Here is a 19,722-nt window from a genome sequence, read left to right on the forward strand (position 1 = left end):
TTGGAAGCTGTGAGGATTAGGCAATTGTGGCATATTGTGTGCAAAGAGGTAAAGGGTAGTATATGACAGTGGTCGGCAAACTCATTAGTCAACAGAGCGGCAAACCACTGGTCTATATTAATAAAAGCCTAGGTGGCCCTCGCACGCGATGTCATCACAATATGGCCGCCACAAGATGGCCACATACACAGTGGAGGTGGGGCCCGGCAGCCACTCCATGCAGTGAGGCCTGGAGGTCCCGCGGCTCTGCCGGCGCAGAGTAGGCTGGTCCCGGCATCTCTGCAGCCTTGGGCGGAGGAGGTGGGTCCCGGAGGAGGTGGGTCATGGCAGGGGAGGGAAGTTGTGGGTGATTGGGCTGGCAGGGGAGGGCAGTTGGGGGCGATTGGGCCGGCAGGGGAGCAGTTAGGCATCAATCAGGTCAGCAGGGGAGTGGTTAGGGGGTGATCAGGCTAGCAGGCAGAAGCAGCTAGGGGCAATCAGGCAGGCAGGCAGGTGAGCGGTTAGGAACCAGCGGTCCCGGATTGTGAGAGGGGTCTGAATGCTTACTGGTTTAGGCCCGATCCCGCAGTCAGACATTCCCCAAGGGGTCCAAGATTGGAGAGGGTGCAGGCTGGGCTGAGGGATACCCCCCATCCCGTGCATGAATCTCGTGCACCGGGCCACTACTGTGTGTGTGTGTGTGTGTGTGTGTGTGTGTGTGTGTGTGTGTGTGTAATATTCTATTAGTTGGCATTTTGTTATTTATAGGCTATAGGTCCTTATGAAGCACTTCCACCAAACTACTAAAAGTAGTAGCTATTATTTTTATTCTCAAATTAAAACTTTATAAAGTTGGGTTATTTCAACTAGTATCTTTTCACAACACTTTCTATCACTTTTCTGAAAAAGACTTCATGAGTGAACTAGTCATTTTGTGACAAATTTCAGAGAACATTAAGAGAAAGGTGACAGGAGAGGAAAGCAACGGAGTGGAATGGTTGAAATAATGTCCATAAAGGGAAGTATACAGTGCTATGTACACAATAAATAGTGCTTTATCAATGACTTTGGATAATTCAAAGGCCTTTTTAAATTAAATGTGTAAAAAGTAGTCTTCATTTTACAAGTTCAAAATCAGACAAATCATGAAAGTCTGTAACTGTCATATTTATAAACTATATCAACCCAAAAACTCACAAGGATACAATCCATGTTACATTCCATATCTGCATATCTACATGACACCTCCTACACAGAAACACAAAATCAACTCCCATCATTTTAGTTCAATACATGGGAAATAGTATCACAACAAAGGCAACATTTTTCAACCCAAGTACCAATTCATTATTTTGTGCAAAAATACAGTATAAGGGTTCTGACCAGGATTAGTTAGTAAGATATGTTTCTATGTTGCTGAAATACAGCTAAAGTTTTCAATTTTAATTACAAAGGTAATTAAAATTTAATTAATTTAGTTACCAAGGGAATTACTTCTGATTTACAATTGACCTAAATACAGTGCACTAGAAGCCCGATGCATGAGATTCATGCACTGTGGGGGGGTCCCTCAGCCCGACGTGCGCCCTCTCACAGTCCAGGACCCCTCGCTCCTTACCACCTGCCTGCAGTGGAGGCGGGAGAGGCTCCTGCCACCACCACTGCGCTTGCCAGCCAAGAGCCCGGCTTCTGGCTGAGCAGCACTCCCCCTGTGGGAGCGCACTGACCACCAGAGGGCAGTTCCTGTGTTGAGTGTCTGCCCCCTGGTGGTCAGTGCACGACACAGCAACCAGTTGTTCTGCCATTGGGTCAATTTTCATATTATGCTTTTATTATATAGGATGCCTTTTTTTACTTTTAAAATAAAATCTTTATTGTTGAAAGCATTACATATGTTCCCTCTTTTCCCCCATCGACTCCTTTTAGCCCACCCCCATCCCACGCCCCAGGCATTTTTAAAAATATGTAAGCTTTTATTGATTTTTTTAAGAGGAAGGGAGAGGGAGAGAGAGAAACATCGATCAGCTGCCTCCTGCATGCTCCCTATTGTGGACCAAGCCCAAAACCCAGGTATGTGCCCTGACCGGAATGGGAACCAGTGACCTCTCTGTGCATGGGACGTGCCAGGGCTAAAAATTGCATTTTTTAAAAATCTTCAAAGTTAAATAATACAATTCTAAAAGCATATGTGCCCTGCCATTCATTCAATAAACATGATTTATTTTAATACAGGTCACAAAAGTTCAATTGATTAACCAGAGTTCTTTATTTCCTGCCTGCTATCAATTTCAGTCTTAAACCTGACTTTATATCAAAAGCAGCAGTTCAGAATTTATTTCATAAGATTAATCCCAAAAGTTACTGTGTGGCTTTTTAAACTATTTCACTTTTTATAAATATAAATCACTAAAATAGTCTAGACCAGTGTGGGGAGCTCTTTAAAATTTGTATGGGCCCCACCTCAGGACTAAAGAGTAAGAATCTTCCTAAATTTTGAGTGTGTTGTTTTTTGTTTTGTATTTTTCAGTTCCCAGGTGATAATAATATGTAGCCTAGTGTGGGAACCTCTGACCTAAACCACTAGACCAGTGGTTTTCAACTTTTAAGATACATGAATCACTTGAGGAAACTTTTTAAAAAGCAACATAAACAGATTTGCTTCAGTAGACTGAGAGTGGAGTGCAGGGACCAGCATTTAAATAATCATTGCAGCTGGTCCACAAACCACTCTGAGAAACAATGCACAGCCTTTGTCAGATTATAAATGAGTACATTCAGCATGCAGGTGACATTGTACTGCAAGCACTATTGAATCCTGCCCTAGGCAGTTTTAGCCAGTACTTGAGGGCAACATGTAGTCTTTTAAAATAAATGTATTCTTAAACATAAGGTCAAAGTCAAGTGAACTATGAGATCATAATTCATTCATTAAAGAAGGAAAAGGCTTTCAAGCTATTTAAACTTTTCTTTAACCAGACCAGTTCTTCGCACGCAACTTAAATCTCATGCTTCTCTATCACTAAGTATCCTGATATGTGATCAGACGCTGACTCCAGCTTACCAAAAACATAATGTAGACTATAAAAAAATATACATTCTAATCACACACCTTTACAGATTCTGTACAGTCTCTGTGTAACAGACTGGAGACCAGCCAGTCATTAAAGAATACTAAAAACAGTAAATAATAAACTCTCAATTTTAAAAACAATAAAACTTCACATTTCCCTCACATAAGTTTCTATTTATAATACTGGGGGGAGGATATCTAGAAAATGCTAACAGTATCATGCTGCCTCTTTTGTGAAGAAGCTATTTACCAATTTTCCATAATTCTTGTCATTATCTACAAAATCGGTAGTTGGTATCTATCAATCTACTCTCAGCATTTTTTTTTTAAGTAACCACATGTAAAGCCACACAGCAAATCAGAAGATAGAACCAGCAATGAGACCTTCCATTTGGAAAGTTGAGCTCACTATCATATCAGCTTGACAACCGTATCTCAGTGTGTGACAACTCTTACTAAGTATTATAAATATTTAAGCATATTTGAGTGTGTGACAGCTCTACCACCACCCCTGCCAAACTTTAGGGACAGATACAATCTACTCTGAACCAGAAGCTACCTAAGAACTAAGTGGCAACAATGCTAGGAAGCAGATAGAGTATATGGTTAGTGGAATCTATCTGGCATCGTGCTCACCTCGCCTATGCCTAAGATGCTATTATTTACTGTGTATACACTTTTCTATCATGTTCTTCACAAAGATTTATACCATCACCTCTTTTCCAGTAGCATATGTGATTAAACAGCTGGCATTTCTTCGTAACCAAGCAATGAAAAGGCAATTGCCAAAAACCAGCATTGTATTACAAAAGAGGCAAGTCATTTCATAAAATAAGAAACTGCAATTTAATTCCACAGTTATTCAGAAGCTAAAACACTCATACTAATTTTTAACCACTTAAAGCCTAGTCTATTAAGAAAACAATCAAACCATTTTCCAGTTCATAAGTGATTCAAGGCCAAAATAATGAATTTCAAAATTAAGTAAAACAGAAATTGAAAAATTACCCATAAATATCCAACCAAGTGACATTTTGTCTTTTACTTGGGGCGGCGGGGGAGGGAAGAGAAGAAGCTTCTTAAATGGCTAAAATGAACATATAGAGACAGCACTCTTGGGGAAAGGATTTCAAAACAGGACACAATGGTATAAGGCACTACCTTAACTTCAGTCTGCACTTAAGTCTTCTTAAATGCAAAGCACGTGGGACAAGGGAGGGAAGAACACACAAACACATTCAACTTTTCATGTCCTTTTCGCTGGTTTGGCAGTTAACTGCTTTTCTCTTTCAAATTCCTTCTCTCGTTGCTGCTCCCTTTCCAACTCTTCTTTCTGCCTCTTCTGCTGCAGCTTAAGTGCTCTTTTCTATATCAAAAATTCAAAAAACAAGAGAACAATCAAGGTTTATAGATTATGGCCTAATTTAAAAGTGCTTTTGTTTGAGTAATCAATACATATTAATACATTTCATATTTAACTTATAAATTCATTCTGGGTAATTTAAGGTCTCCTTGGAACAAAAAGAAAAAAGAATTGTTACTCCATTAAATGAGGATTGTAGTGCCATATTCAGAGAATAGGAGCCTACAAGCCCAGCTATCAGTAAAAAAGCCCAGAGTGGGGTTCAACTGGATGTTTTAAAATAAAAAAAGAAAACAATGTACCATGAATTGAGTATATTATTGTATATGGATATATAAGAAGTCAGAAATGAATACTGAAGAACAATTACACCTCTACTTTTATAAAGAATATAAAAGAACCTGCCAACTCACTTTTAACTTTGATGTCTTTTCATGAAGCATCAGCATTTCTTTCCTTATATTCACCAACTTGGCATGATAGTGTTTGGCTTCAGTGAACTTAACATGGAAAAATAAATGAAAAGTCAAATTAAAGTAGACTGAAATATCAAAATGGATTAAATAAATCAATGCCTGCATAATACTTCATTCTTCCTAAATTGGTCAAATTTTTTAAAGCCTTAATTATTTCCACAATTTAAGTCCAAATTTAAATTTTATTTAAACCATTAGTAGAATTTTGAAAACACTTGATTCAGATCAGATTGATAAAAAGTTACTAACCACAAAGTAGGCATTTATTTTGTATACAGATACATTTTTGCTTTAAAAAAATGCAATATAATCCTAAAATTCAGTAAGACTACCCAATAATGCTATCAGCTTCATCTGAGAAAAGTAAAACTCTCTACTGCCTTTACAAGAGAAAGACCAAGCCAGGATAAAGGACAGTTTAAGTGTCTGCCCATCAGGAAAAGGCAAACTGTGTCTAGAGAGCCCTGTGGGCTTCTGAAGTCAGACCAAGCAGAACCACCTCTGTAAGGACACTTTTCCTCCCACGGAGTTACGGTGTAGATTTTTCCATCTCACTTAGAGATGGCAGAAAAGCAAAAAAGCACCTCGCTCTCAGGCAAGGGAAGAGAGAAGACCAGGTAACAAAATTGAGAGAAGTGTCGGTAGAGATACTAGCAACCTTCATGCAGCTATACGTAAAGGCATAGTCTGGTGAGCTCTAGAGCTTACAGACCCTTCCCCCCCTCCTCTCTCTCTCTCTCTCTCTCTCTCTCTCTCTCTCTCTCTCTCTCTCTCTCTCTCTCTCTCTCGACCTTCCAGTTTTCAGTTCCTAAATGATAATCAGAACCACTATGGTGCTGAGAGAAGACAAAAGAGTAAGACTTAGTTTCTGCCCCTTGAGACAGAAGCAACAGTATTACATCTGCTTGGTTCATTTATCATTCATTTATTCAACAAGTTTTTGTAAGTCAGTGCAGCCTTGCCTGCCTCCTTCACGAGATGTCAGGAACTACAGGCAGAAAACTTTGCATTTACTACCACAGGCCTCTGCCTAATGCTAGAGGAGATGGACTTCCTTTCTGATTGTTATAAAAGGAAAATATTAATAAGCCATATTTGTCCAGTGAAAAATCCATTTACTGAGGAGGTATGCGTGAAAGTTCAGAAAAATCATGCAAAACAAGGTATTTGTAATGTTTATGCTGAAGGGAAAGGTAGTCCTAAGTTCCTTATTTTTGTTAATTCTTGTTTCTTAAAATACTAGTAAAGAGTATCGGTTCCTCTCATCTAAAAGCTATAGAGCTTCTGATGAAATTCAATTATTGTCATTTATATTGAAAGCTTTAAAGGGTCCATAAAGGAACTTCAAAGGGTCCGTTTTAGCGTTAATTTGTCATAACATTATGAAAATGTCATACAATTAAATATGAATTTTAAAAACCATGTAATTGATAAAAAGAGATGCACTTTCCCTAAGGGGAAAAATAGTATCCCAAAATTTTCTTATTTTTAGTTCTCTTTTATAAAAATAAAAATCTATTCCAGACTTCCATAAGTAAGTTCTATTTCCTATCACAAGTTCAACATTTGAAAGATAACTATTCAAGACAACAGAAGTTCCAGTAAAGTAAATCCAAGTTTCCTATTAAAAGACAAATTCTACCCTTTAAAAAGTAGATGAAAAGATCCCAAACATACCTATGTATAAAGTTGGGAGGACAAACCTATTTCTAAAACAAGAAAGATGTCATTAAGCTATGTCAATTAAATCATACTTACCAAAGCATTAATATCCAACATAGAATGACATTCTTTAAATTTTGAAATCTCTTGTTCCAGTGTGTCTAATAATACAACTTGGTTCTGTCTGAAACAAAAGCACACGGACAAAATAAACATTACAAACTGTAAGTGCTGATTCATTAAAAGGAATCACATTCATCTTGTTTAATGTTGAAGGTAGACATTAAGTTGGAAATTTATTGATTCTCCAAGGCTTATTAGGTTCAGCATAATCATTTTCAAAATAATATTCCAAAGCCACATTCTGATAACCAAATGTATCTTTAATTCTTGCCTCAATTTCAGATTCTAGTAACTAAAATGACCAAGTCATTTAAAGTTATTACTTGTTATTTTGGGCAATTTTCTGTATTATCCAAAAAAAGATTTTTTATGCTATTTTGCCAAAGAAACTTGCTATTTTATTTATATTGAAACTGGAAGAAAACCACAAACAAAATAAGGAGAAGTGACTTTTTAGAGTTGGAAAAAAATGCAGGGATATCAAGGGATAATAAGTCTAAAGGGATAAAAAGGAAGCAAGATGAAAAAAGACAAAGAATCACAAGATTCCCCTACCAATAATCAGTTGTGTGATCTTAGTTTATTTTTCTGGGTCTAAATTTCTTCATTTATAAAGTGAGAAGGTCAGACCACATAATTTTGAAGGTTACTCATAAAAATTCTGATTCAAAACCTTTTACTGAGAAAGAGAAACCAACTTTCCTAATGATACCAGTACCTCTCTAGATCAATCAATACTAGGATCACAGGAATAAGTGGCACTGAAGGGTCACCTAATTAAATATTTTAAAGAATACTATTGACAAAAAAAAAAAAAAAAACAGAATTTACTAGCAAAACTATGCTAAACAAAGAGCAAAGATGAGAAAAAGAAATAACAATGAAGAGACTGAGGGCAGTTACAGCATCTCCACCATCCAGCATTGAGTCTGGCACACCCCAGAGGTCCTAGGTTTGTCCCATCAGCTCTGACTGGAAACCATAGCAAGTGAAACATAGAATGGATGGTACGAGAACCCAGTAAGTCAATAATCTGAGATAAACAGGAAAGCAAATACAGGCTGCTATGACTAGAAAATAATATCGAGCCAAAACCGGTTTGGCTCAGTGGATGGAGCGTCGGCCTGCGGACTGAAGGGTCCCAGGTTCGATTCCGGTCAAGGGCATGTACCTTGGTTGCGGGCACATCCCCAGTGGGAGGTGTGCAAGAGGCAGCTGATCGATGTTTCTCTCTCATCGATGTTTCTGACTATCTATTACTCTTCCTTCCTCTCTGTGAAAAATCAATAAAATATATATTTAAAAAAAAAAAAAGAAGAAAATAATATCGAAAAATCAACAAAACCAAAAGTTGGTGCTTCAAAAGATCAATAAAATTGATAAACCTCTCACCAGACTAACAAAGAAAAAAAGAAAGAAGATATGAATTACTAACATAATTTATTAGAAAGGTTAGTCATCACCACTGATCCCATGATATGAAAAGGATAATAAAGGAGTATTTTCAACAACTCTGTGTCTGCAAATTTGATAACTTAGATGAAAATGACTACTTTCATGAAAGACAAAATCTACCAAAATTCACACAAGAAGAAACAGATAATCTAAGTAGGCCTATATTTAACAGCAAACAGTACCAGATGTTAGATGTTGGTCCTTGAGTTTGGCTAAGAAAGAATTCAGAGCTAAAAACCCAAATACAAGCGAAAGTTTATTTAGAAAGTCACGGAGATAGAAGAAGTGAGCTGCGGAAGAGGGCGCCAGCTGGGCTGCATGGACTCTGGAAACAAGTTACAGAAGCAAAAAAAGGCCCTTGGAGCTAAGGAGAAAGAAAGCAAAGGTACATGTCTTGAGGGGAAGAAAAGGGGAAGGAAAGGTGTGTAATCAAGAGAGACAGCCAGCTTTGGATTATTTGTCTTACAGGTTTTTATCTGTTTTCTAAAGTCGGGAATCTTGGTAGAGGTCTCAGGGGAGGATCTCAATAAATATTCATCAGTTTATCAGGTGTGTCCTTTAGGGTCGTGGTCTCTACTGGCTGGTCAGCACCAGGGTAGGGGTCATCAGTCATTGCACCTGGTCCTGATGTCAGCCATGGCTATGCTTTGTCTAGTTTTGCTGCTTTTCTAGGCCTGAAGCTGAGGTCTAGATGTTATCTCTAGTTTGACCAAAACTCTGTCTCAGTACCTGAGGCTTTGTTCCTGATGAAGGCTTTGTTCCTGATGCAGGTCAGAACCTCATTGTCCTGAGGGCTTAAGGCTCAATGTGTGCTCATGCAAGGGCTTGTATGGGAGTCATATAAGGCTATTTTCCTGCCCTGTTGTTCCTCCTCTAAGGAGATCTACCACATGACTAGGGACATGCCAGGGGACGAAAGGTCAGGGCAGGATTTGGACCACATGACCTATAATATGAAAGGTCAGGGAATCTAAACTGCGTGACCAACTATATGCTAGGGGAGGAAAGGTCACCCTGAGGGCAAAGTCCCACTCCACAATACCTGTTTTTCCAATTTTGTTCTTTGCTAGGCACCCAGGGTTTTCCGCCCTGGTGACCTGTACCTGGCCTATTGTTCCTACTCTGCTCATGTCTGTCTAACTGCCAACAATATATTTACTAGAAATATTAAATTAATAAGTAATAATCTCCCAGAATGAAAGCACCAGGACCAGAGTTTCACTGGTGACTTCTAACAAACATTTAAGGAAGAAATTATGCCCATTTTCTACAGCCTCTTCCAGAACACAGAAGTAGGAAGAGCATTTCCTATGAGGCCAACATTACCCTAAAATCAAAACCCAGATAAAGGAAAGGAAAATCTACAGACCAATGTATTTCATCAGCATAGATGCAAAAATTCTCAATAAGATATTGGCAATCAAATTTGACAATGTATAAAAAGAATTATGCACCAGTCCTGGCCAGTATGGCTCAGTTGGTTGAGCGACCGTCCCATGTACCAAAGGGTTGCTGGTTCTGTTAGGGGCAAAAATAGAATATTGGAGACTAGATATAGTTATAAGAAATACTAAACATGCTCTGTTTAACCATGATTGCATTGTTCTTATTAAAGAACCTGGCTGGGAGTTGTACATGCCTGGGACCTGAGAGTCAACCTTGGAAAGTCCATTCTCATTCAAGAACTACTTAATATGGCAAGATTAACAATCTTGTTAGCCAAATGGAATCCCACCCCAGCCCGAAATGCCTACTTCACGGTGCCTGTAATCCCAGCTTCCCCATGTAATATTTGTCCAACCCAATATAAACAGCTGGCTTATGGGGGATTGGAGAGCAGACTTTTGTGGCTGACCTGCTGCTCTCCCATACTGCCGGCAGTATTAGAATAAACATTCTTATATGATTCAACGCTGTCTCTACTGAATTGGCTAAAGTAGTGACAGGCAGCCCAGACTCATTCGTTGTCCAGTTTTACTTCAATTCCAGGTCAGGGCACATATCCAGGTTGTGGGTTTGATCCCTGGTCAGGGTGTGTATGGGATGCAACCGATCAATGATGCTCTCTCACACTGATGTTTCTCTTTCTCTCTCTACCTTCCTTTCTCTCTTAATCAATAAAAATATACTTTTTAAAGTATTATACACCACAACCAAGTACAATTTATTCTAAGTATGCAAAGCTGGTTCAATATTTGAAAAGAAGAAAGCTAAAGAAAAAAATCATATGGTCCTATCAGTTGATGCAGAAATAGTATTTAAGTCCAATACCATTCATGATTAAAAACACTCTCAACAAACTAGGGAGAGGAACTTCCTCAACTTGTTAAAGAACATCTAAAAAACCTGTAACTAACATCAAACTTGTGGTGAGAAACTAGTTGTTTTCCCCCCTAAGATCAGGAGCAAGGAAAAGATGTCCATTCTCACTACTTGTCTATGTGACACTGGAAGTCCTAGCTAAGGCAATACAAAAAGGAAAGAAAATAAAAGACACACAGATGAGAAAGGAAAAAAATATACAAATTACTAACATAATTAAGAATGAAATTTTCAAAAAGATATAAATAATAGAGACATATTCCAAGTACATGGAATAAAAGCCCAGGTAGCTTAGTTGGAACACTGTCCCAATGGGCCAAGATTGCAGGATGAATCCCTGGTCAGGGCACACACAAGCATCAACCAATTAATGCATAAATAAGTGGAACAACAAATCAATGTTTGTTTCTCTCAAAAAAAATTTTTAAAGTCTCAATATTAAGTATCAATTCCTCCCAACTTGATCTATAGATTCAATGCAATCCCAATTTAAATCCCAGCAAGAAGAAAAAGAAGAGGAGGAAAGGGAGGAGGAGGAGGAGGAGGAGGAGGAGGAGGAGGAGGAGGAGGAGGAGAAAGAAAAGAGGAAGAGGAAGAAAAGAGGAGGAAGATGAGGAAGAGGGGGAAGAAGCAGAGGAGGAGGAAGAAGAGGGGGAAGAGGAGGAAGAGGAGGAAAAAGGAAGAATTAGAAAAGAAATATGAACAATAAAATGGCAATAAATACATATCTATCAACAATTTAATCTAAAAATAAATGAACAAGGAAGCTAATGAACAAAATAAACTGATGAATAAAACAGAACCACAGGCATGGAAACATGGAACAGACTGATAAATCTCAGAGGGAAGGGATGAGGGTGGGGGTAGGAAGAGATTAACTGAAGAACTTATATGCATATATGCATTACCTAAGAACACAGACAATAGGGTGGTTAAAGCCTGGGGCAGGGCAGGAACCAGTGAAGGGGAACAATGGGGACATCTGTAATACTCTCAACAATAAATATTTTTTAAATAAATAAAAATATTAAAAAATTAAAAATTAAAAAAAGATACTTAAGGCCCTAGCTGCTTTGGCTCAGTGGACAGAGCATTGGCCTGCAGACTGAAGGGTCCCAGATTTGATTCCAGTCAAGGGCACATGACCAGGTTGAGGGCTCCATTCCCAAGTAGGGGTTGTGCAGGAGGCAGACAATCAGTGATTCTCTCTTATCATTGATGTTGCTATCTCTCTCTCTCCCTCTCCTTTCCTCTCTGAAATCAATTAATATATATTCTTTTAAAAAGATACCTAAGGATTTCCAGCAACTTGTGAGCCAGCAATTGAATACAAATGTGACTCTTATGGAAGCAATTTTGCAATTCTACTCAGAAACAGGTATACTGTATGGCCATCCTGCAACATTCCCAATAGACAAGACTTTCATAAAATAACAGTAAAACACCAAAAGCAGCGGAAACCGGTTTGGCTCAGTGGATAGAGCGTCAGCCTGCAGACTGAAGGGTCCCGGGTTCGATTCCGGTCAAGGGCATGTACCTTGGTTGCGGGCACATCCCCAGTGGGAGGTGTACAGGAGGCAGCTGATCGATGTTTCTCTCATCGATGTTTCTAGCTCTCTATCCCTCTCCCTTCCTCTCTGTAAAATATCAACAAAATATATTAAAAAAAAAACAAAAACAAAACAAACACCCAAAGCTAATCAAAGTCTAGATAAGATTTAGGGATACTTCTTAGAAGCCAAACACCCTAGAAGTATTCTTTTCACTTTTTATATTTAGACTAGAGGCCCGGTGCACGAAATTAGTACAGGAGATGGGGTGTCCCTCAGCCCAGCCAGCACCCTCTCCAATCTGGGACCCCTCGAGGGATGTCTGACTGCCCATTTAGGCCCAATCCCACCGGGCAGTCAGACATCCCTCTCACATTCCAGGACTGCTGGCTCCCAACCGCTCGCCTGCCTGCCTGCCTGATTGCCCCTAACCACTTCTGCCTGCCAGCCTGATCACCCCCTAACCGCTCCCCTGCCAGCCTGATCAACAACTAACTGCTCCCCGGCAGGCCAGATTGCCCCTAACTGCTCTCCCCTGCTGGCCTGGTCGACCCCAACTGCCCTCCCCTGCAGGCCTGATCACCCCCAACTGCCCTCCTCTACAGGCCTGGTCGACCCCAACTACCCTCCCCCCAACTGCCCTCCCCTGAAGGCCTGGTCCCCCCAAACTGCCCTCCCCTGAAGGCCTGGTCCCCCCAACTGCCCTCCCCTGTAGGCCTTGTCCCTCCCAACTGCCCTCCCCTGCAGGCCTGGTCCCCCCCACCCCCGCAACTGCCCTCCCCTGAAGGCCTGCTCCCCCTCAACTGCCCTCTCCTGCAGGCCTGGTCCCCCCCAACTACCCTCCCCTACAGGCCTTGTCCCTCCAAACTGCCCTCCCCTGCAGGCCTGGTCCCCCCCAACTGCCCTCCCCTGCAGGACTGGTTACCCCTAACTGCCCTCCCCTGCTGGCCTAGTCGGCCCACCTACTCTCCCCTGCAGGCCTGGTCACCCCCAACTGCCCTCCCCTGCAGGCCTTGTCCCTCCCAACTGCCCTCCCCTGCAGGCCTTGTCCCTCTCAACTGCCCTCCCCTGCTGGCCTGGCTGCCCCTAACTGCCCTCCCCTGCTGGCCTGGCTGCCCCTAACTTCCCTCCCCTGCAGGCTTGGCTGCCCCTAACTTCCCTCCCCTGCAGGCCTTGTCCCTCCCAACTGCCCTCCCCTGCAGGCCTGGTTACCTCTAACTGCCCTCCCCTGCAGGCCTTGTCCCTCCCAACTGCCCTCCCCTGCAGGCCTGATCACCCACAACTTCCCTTCCTTGCAGGCCTGGTCCCTCCCAACTGTCCTCCCCTGCTGGCCTGATCACCCACAACTGCCCGCCCACAACTGCCCTCCCCTGCCGGCCATCTTGTGGCGGCCATCATGTGTGTTGGAGTGATGGTCAATTTGCATATTACCTCTTTATTATATAGGATAACTATGAACTCCTCTACTCCCATCTGCTATCAGTAAAGATATAGAAATGCCCAATTGAATAACATGTTACAAAACAAAATACCTTAATACAGTATATACTTATACAGTAATTGACTCTACCAGAGGGGAAATGAGTGCACCTCTGGTTTTTGTTAGCTCACGTGAGTTCCTGGAGGGCTTGTTTTGATCTCTGCAGATCTGGCAGGTAGTGAGAAAGCAATCCTTCTGCCAGTTGCTCCACAGCTTTGTCTTCCACAGTCAAGTCCTCTATTAACCCTTCATCTGGAGAAGTGTCACTTAAACCTGTTTCCAAGCAAAAATCAAATTTAGGAAGCTTTTAAGTTGACACAGGAATGAGAGAGTAGTAGGCAGGCAGGGAAGGAGGCTGGCCGTGGGGTTCAGCACACATATATGAGGTAGTACAGGTATCCTTTTCTCTTATTTTCTCTAACTTTTACCTTCTGAGTATCCTCTAATAAAAGGATTATGAACACTTAAAACATGTTTTTAAGCTACTAGTATAATGTAAAGTCTAGATTAAAAGAATATTAATATATGCAAAATTCTGTATGTTTATGTATTTTTCATAACAAAGGACTTATAGTTTTCAATGGATTATGAAAGGAATCTGGGGCCTAAAAGTGGGAAATAATCACTAAATGAAAGCAAGGAATTCTTCTTTTCAAAAGCAGGCAGAAATTATATATATTTTTAAACTCAATTCCTAAAAAATATTTTTTCATTTTTATGGAAGTAAAAATATGGATCAACATTTATTCTGTATATAGTTGAGATATTATTTACATGCAAAAGGGGGGCTGTTTTGTCATTTGTTAGGAGGAGAGAAATTTTCTAAGAATTTCTCCTCTTTTGAGATCAACATCTTAATTTACTGTAGAAAATAATGTATAATGTCTTGTGTGTAAATCTAGGCGTGATACCTCAAACTTTTCCTTTGAACAAAAGGAGTGCAAGCACTGTAGCAGGCATTCAAAAATATCAAAAATGAATACCCATCAATCACTACAACTACCAGGAAAAGTACAAAACAATTTCTAAAGTGTTCAATGATTGGTTTGTAAGATTTTAGAATCACTGATTTAGAAGGAGAAAAAAATGAGATAATCACATTATTAAAATTGTACTCTACAAGCATTTTTAAACTAATATTAAACTCTCAAACATCTCTCTTTAATCATAACCTGGTAATAATCAGAAACATCAAATTAGATAATTATATAGAATACACTTATTACAACACATTGCTTATAACCAATTGCCAAGAATAATTTTTACCACAGACTTAAATGTGAGGAATATAACATGCTGTCATATTCAAAATAAGCTTTTAGAGATCAAAATAAAATAGTATGGTTTTTATTCTGATCCTGAAAAACACATGAGCAAAGTTTGGAATTCTCAAAGTTGCAAAGCAATATTCAAACAGGTAAGATCTAATTAAAAACTGACGCACTCCACAAATGAAATAAAAATATAATGGGGAACCCTGGCCAGTGTTGTTCCATAGTTAGAGTGTCAGTCCGTGCAGTCCGTGCACCAAAGGATGGCAGGTTCGATTCCTGGTCAAGGGCACGCATCTGGTTGCAGGTTTGATCTCCATCCTAGTGGGGGCGCAGGAGGCAACCAATCGATGTGTCTCTCTCTCACCAATCAATGTCTGTCTGTCTGTCTCTCTCGTGCTCACTCTCTAGTTCTCTCTTCCCCTCCCTCCCTTCCACTCTCTAAAAATCAATGGCAAAAATACCCTTGGTTGAGGATTTACATATACTGTATATATGATGGGGAAAGTGGAGCACTTACAGATATTGTCACTGATGTACCATCAAATGGGAAGTGAATAAGTATATATAAGTATATCTGAGAATCAATGTCATTGCTTGATTTCAATTATAGGGCAAACAAGAGCAACTCTCTTTAAGAAAATATAGCCCCGGCCAGGTAGCTCAGTTGGTTTGAGTGTCATCCCGATATGCCAAGGTTGTGGGTTTGATCCCTAGTCAGGGCACATAGAAGAATCAACCAATGAATGCATAAATAAGTGGAACAGTAAATCACTGTTTTTCCCTTTTCTTCCTGTCTCTAAAAATCAATCAATAAAATATAGAAAACATAAGTATTATAGATAAACAAAAACACCCAAGTAAGGACATTTCAACTTTAAGGAATAATAACTATCACACCTGTCTTACAATATACAGGGTGGGACAAAAATAGGTTTATAGCTGTGAGTAAATGAAACACAATTTAATCTTGTGTTATTATTTATTAATTATTGTATTATTTTCCATCCAAACAATTGTAAACCTACTTTTGCCCCACCTGTATACTAGTATACATTTTAACTCATAGAGCCCCGTCCTACCCTGCCCCAATCTTCTAGTTAATTACTGGAAATGTCCAAGTTTTCATGCTTTTACATACATTTAGTTACTAAGTTCGAGGTATTTTATTGTGGGAGATTAAAGAAAAAGAAAGGGCTCTTATTATATTCATATAAGTAACATTTGCTGCATGCCTATATCATGTACTAGTTTCTGAGTATAACAATAAATTAGGAAAGTCTCTTTCTGTGAAAGGGTTCAAAACAGGGAACCATAAAATGTGAGAAGTGCCATTAGAGAAACCGAAACTCAGAAGGGAATTCAGAAGACAGAAAGATCACTTTCACCAGAGAAGTCTGGGAACAATTCCTAAAGTAGGTGTGGGCATTTGTGCTAAAGCTTGAAGAATGGATGAAATTTTCATTTCTTTTCCTTTTTTTTAAATGTTACTCTTATAAAAATTTAAAACACAAAGATGAAAACTAAAAATACTCCTTCCCATGCCCTTAGAACAGTGGTTCTCAACCTTTCTAATGCCGCGACCCTTTAATACAGTTCCTCATGTTGTGGTGACCCCCAACCATGAAATTATTTTCATTGCTACTTCATAACTGTAATTTTGCTACTGTTAATGAATTGTAATGTAAGTATCTGTGTTTTCCAATGGTCTTAGGCTCTACAGCAGCGGTTCTCAACCTGTGGGTTGCGACCATCGGAAAACACAGATATTTACATTACGATTCATAACAGTAGCAAAATTACAGTTATGAAGTAGCAATGAAAATAATTTCATGGTTGGGGGTCACCACAACATGAGGGACTGTATTAAAGGGTCGCGGCATTAGAAAGGTTGAGAACCACTGCCTTAGAATCATTCTGAAGTTTCTTACACAGCCTTCAAGAAACTGTCTTTGAATATCCATGAAAAAACCCTGTTTTTATCACAAATGAAATATTAGTTGTATTTTTCTACAACTTTTAAATATATGTTACATATCTTTCTAAATTAACATATACATAGTTTTACTACATTCTTTTTAAGTTAATAGAATTCTAACATAGTTTAACCAACTCCCTATTGTTTTGGACTGAATGTGTGTGTCCCTGCCAAAATTCATGTGAAAGCCCTAACCTCCATGTAATGGTATTTGGTGATGGGGCCTTTGGGAAGTTTAAATGAGGTCATGAAGGTGGATGAGATTCTTGTCCTTAATAGAAAAGGAAGAGAACCAGAATTCTCTGCCTCGACCATGTGAAGATCAGAAGATGGTCCTCATCAGGAACCTAATCTGCCAGCACCTAGATCTTGGACTTCCCAACCTCCATATCTGTAAAGAATAAATGTCTGTTATTTAAGCCACCCAGGCTATGGTACTTTGTTACGGCAGCCCGAGTGCACAAAGACACCTATGGTTGAGTACTTAGGTTATTTTCACTTTTTGCTATTTCAAACAATGTTGCAGCAAGCTTTCTCCCTTGTCTTTCCATATCCATGTCACTGTTTTTGCAGGGCAGATTCTTAGACGCAGACTGATGGGACAAAAGGTTTATGCATTTTAAATAGGCATTGCAAAATTGCCTTCCTAAGAGATGGCAATAATTTACTCCTGCCAACTATCTGAGAGCTATTATTTCCAAATGGGTAAGAAGGTGTGAAGACAGGACTGAAAGGAATACAATATGGGGGGGGAAAGCAGCATGAGGAAAAGTAGGAATACAGAATTGTTCTGAATAGAGAAGGTAGTTGGAGCATGGGACATAATAGTACTGAGCTACATGAACCACATGGCCAGCCTAGGAGGACCCTTGAGTGCCAGGCTAATGGGTTATTTTAGTAAGTAGTTAGGAACCACTTAAGGTTTCCAAGCAAGGAAATGTCATGACTGGAGCTTTATCTTGGAGCACTGATGTGACAGCAGTGGGAAAGATGGGGTGGAAGAGTAAGAGACTGGGAGCAGAGCCCTTCCGGTGTAGAGGGAGATTAGCATTACAACTTGTAAGGGTGAAAATACAAAGAGGAATTGGAAAGTGTATAGTAGAACCCCCTAGATTAAACAGAAGTTGGAGGCAAGTGAGAGGAAAGAGTCCAGGGTAACATCAAAGCTTCAAGTGAGAGTGACTTGGCACCATTAATAGGATCAGAGACCTCCTTTTATTTATGGACATGCTATGAGATTAGTGCAAAAGAATCCTGTCAAAGTATCCATCAAGCAGATGAAGAAACGAGCTGAGAGGGACCCAAACTGCACATATAGACAAGGAAGTTATATTTATAGAAGCAATTTATGAATGTGGGGAGAGAGGGAGATCACTGAGCAAAAGTGTGACCGAGAAAGGACTGAGCCCTATTTTGGGGTAACCCCTATATTTCTGGAACAAGAGATAAAAGAGAAGGTACACCCAAAATCCTGCAGCCTTTCTCCTCTAGGGTCCCTTATCTGAACCACAGCACATGACTCTGCTTTGAGTAACTACTTTCTCAATCCTCCTAAGGACGGCACAGAAATGGTATCATTCTGGATGCATAGCAAGTCAACCCATTACATTCAATGGATGCCTTAGGACATTGGGGCTTAAATCGCTCTTGGAACTGCTGGAGGAATAGGGATGCAGCAATGTCAACAAGCAAGGCAGAGCACTGGGTAACTCAAGTTTCTAAATTACAAAGCGATCATCTTGACAAATTCATTCTCAACCACTAACGTGTAACAAATAGCTAACAATGAGCTGGAGTCACATAAACGCAGAATGACTTAACCATCAACTGCTTCCAACTCCACCCCAAAAACACCGCTTCCCCCTGCAGATCTCGTTTCCCCCGATTCCGCAGGGCGAGGGGCAGCACGGTACCCACTTCCACGTCGCTCAGGGCCGCAGCCGCCAAAAGCCGCTCACTCCTGGGAGCGACCCGGAGACCCAGGCACTCCGCCCCGGCCGCCCGCCCCGCCTACAGCACGTACCGGGCGTCCGCTCCCCGTCTCCCAGGCCGGCGGGCGGCCCTGTCAGGACCCCGTCCGACAGCGGCGGTTCAGGGACACTCATGTCCCTCCCGCTGGGAACAGGGTAGGGACGGTAATGTAGACGGTCAGATACAGGGAGGTGGGCCAAGCGCGTCCCGCGCCCAGCCGGACGGATCCAGCGGTCGCACTCGGAAGTACCGGAAGCGGAAGATGGAGGGCTCCGGGCACGTGACCGCGGTTCCGCCCCCGCCCCCAGACCGTTCCGCCTCCATCATCCCCCACCCCCTCGCTCTGGGGACTCCGCTCTGACGTCACAGGCGGGTCAAGAGAGCGGTGTCAAAAAGGTCTGCGGTGCGGGCTTGCCGCCCTGGGGCCCATAGGAGCGGGGACGGCGAGGGGGGCGGGAAGGATGAGAAGAGGGCTGCTCCCGGGACCTCGCAGACGGGTTCTGGAGAACTGGGCGGACAGTCGGTCTTACTTCGCTGAGATCCTGCACAGCTCTTCAGTTTTGTGTCTGTGTTAAGGTAACACCTTAAGTACAAGGACTGCGTGTCTTCCCCGCGATGTGGACCATAGCTTCAGCCTTGCTGATTGGGGCATTGGCCAGGATTCCGGTTCCCCCTGTGGATTGTAGGTGAATGATTTAAGGCCTGGGGGGCAGCATCTACTGAATAAATTAAGTCATATGACTGAAAACTGCACTTGCTGAGACGGGGGTGGGGGAGCATGCAGGAGGCAGCCAATCAATGATTCACTCTTATCATTGATGATTCTATCTCTCCCGCTCCCTTCTTCTCATACATGTAATGTCAAACCTCAGAAACTTGCACCTGCAACCCTGCTGCCCTTATCAGTGCATTCACACCTCTTCTTTTGGCCTCCCTCTCAAGAGTAGCTATTCCTTACCTGTAATAAGCAGAATAATGACCTCACCCCAAGATGTCCACAGTCTTAATCCCCAGAATCTGTT

General features: G+C 41.1%; 1 protein-coding gene across 1 annotated transcript; it reads right to left on the reverse strand.

The window, feature by feature from the left end:
* Window positions 1-784: 784 nt before the first annotated feature.
* BLOC1S6 (biogenesis of lysosomal organelles complex 1 subunit 6) lies at window positions 785-18,936 on the reverse strand. The gene is made up of 5 exons (XM_080662592.1): window positions 18,753-18,936; window positions 13,612-13,753; window positions 6,647-6,734; window positions 4,826-4,912; window positions 785-4,415 (listed from the first exon to the last, which is right to left on the reverse strand). The coding sequence occupies exons 1-5, from the start codon at window positions 18,832-18,834 to the stop codon at window positions 4,296-4,298; spliced, it is 519 nt and encodes a 172-aa protein (XP_080518718.1). The 5' UTR covers window positions 18,835-18,936; the 3' UTR covers window positions 785-4,295.
* Window positions 18,937-19,722: the final 786 nt, after the last annotated feature.

The sequence above is a fragment of the Plecotus auritus genome (genome assembly GCF_963455305.1).
Source record: "Plecotus auritus genome assembly, chromosome: 1".
NCBI classification, from domain to species: domain Eukaryota; kingdom Metazoa; phylum Chordata; class Mammalia; order Chiroptera; family Vespertilionidae; genus Plecotus; species Plecotus auritus.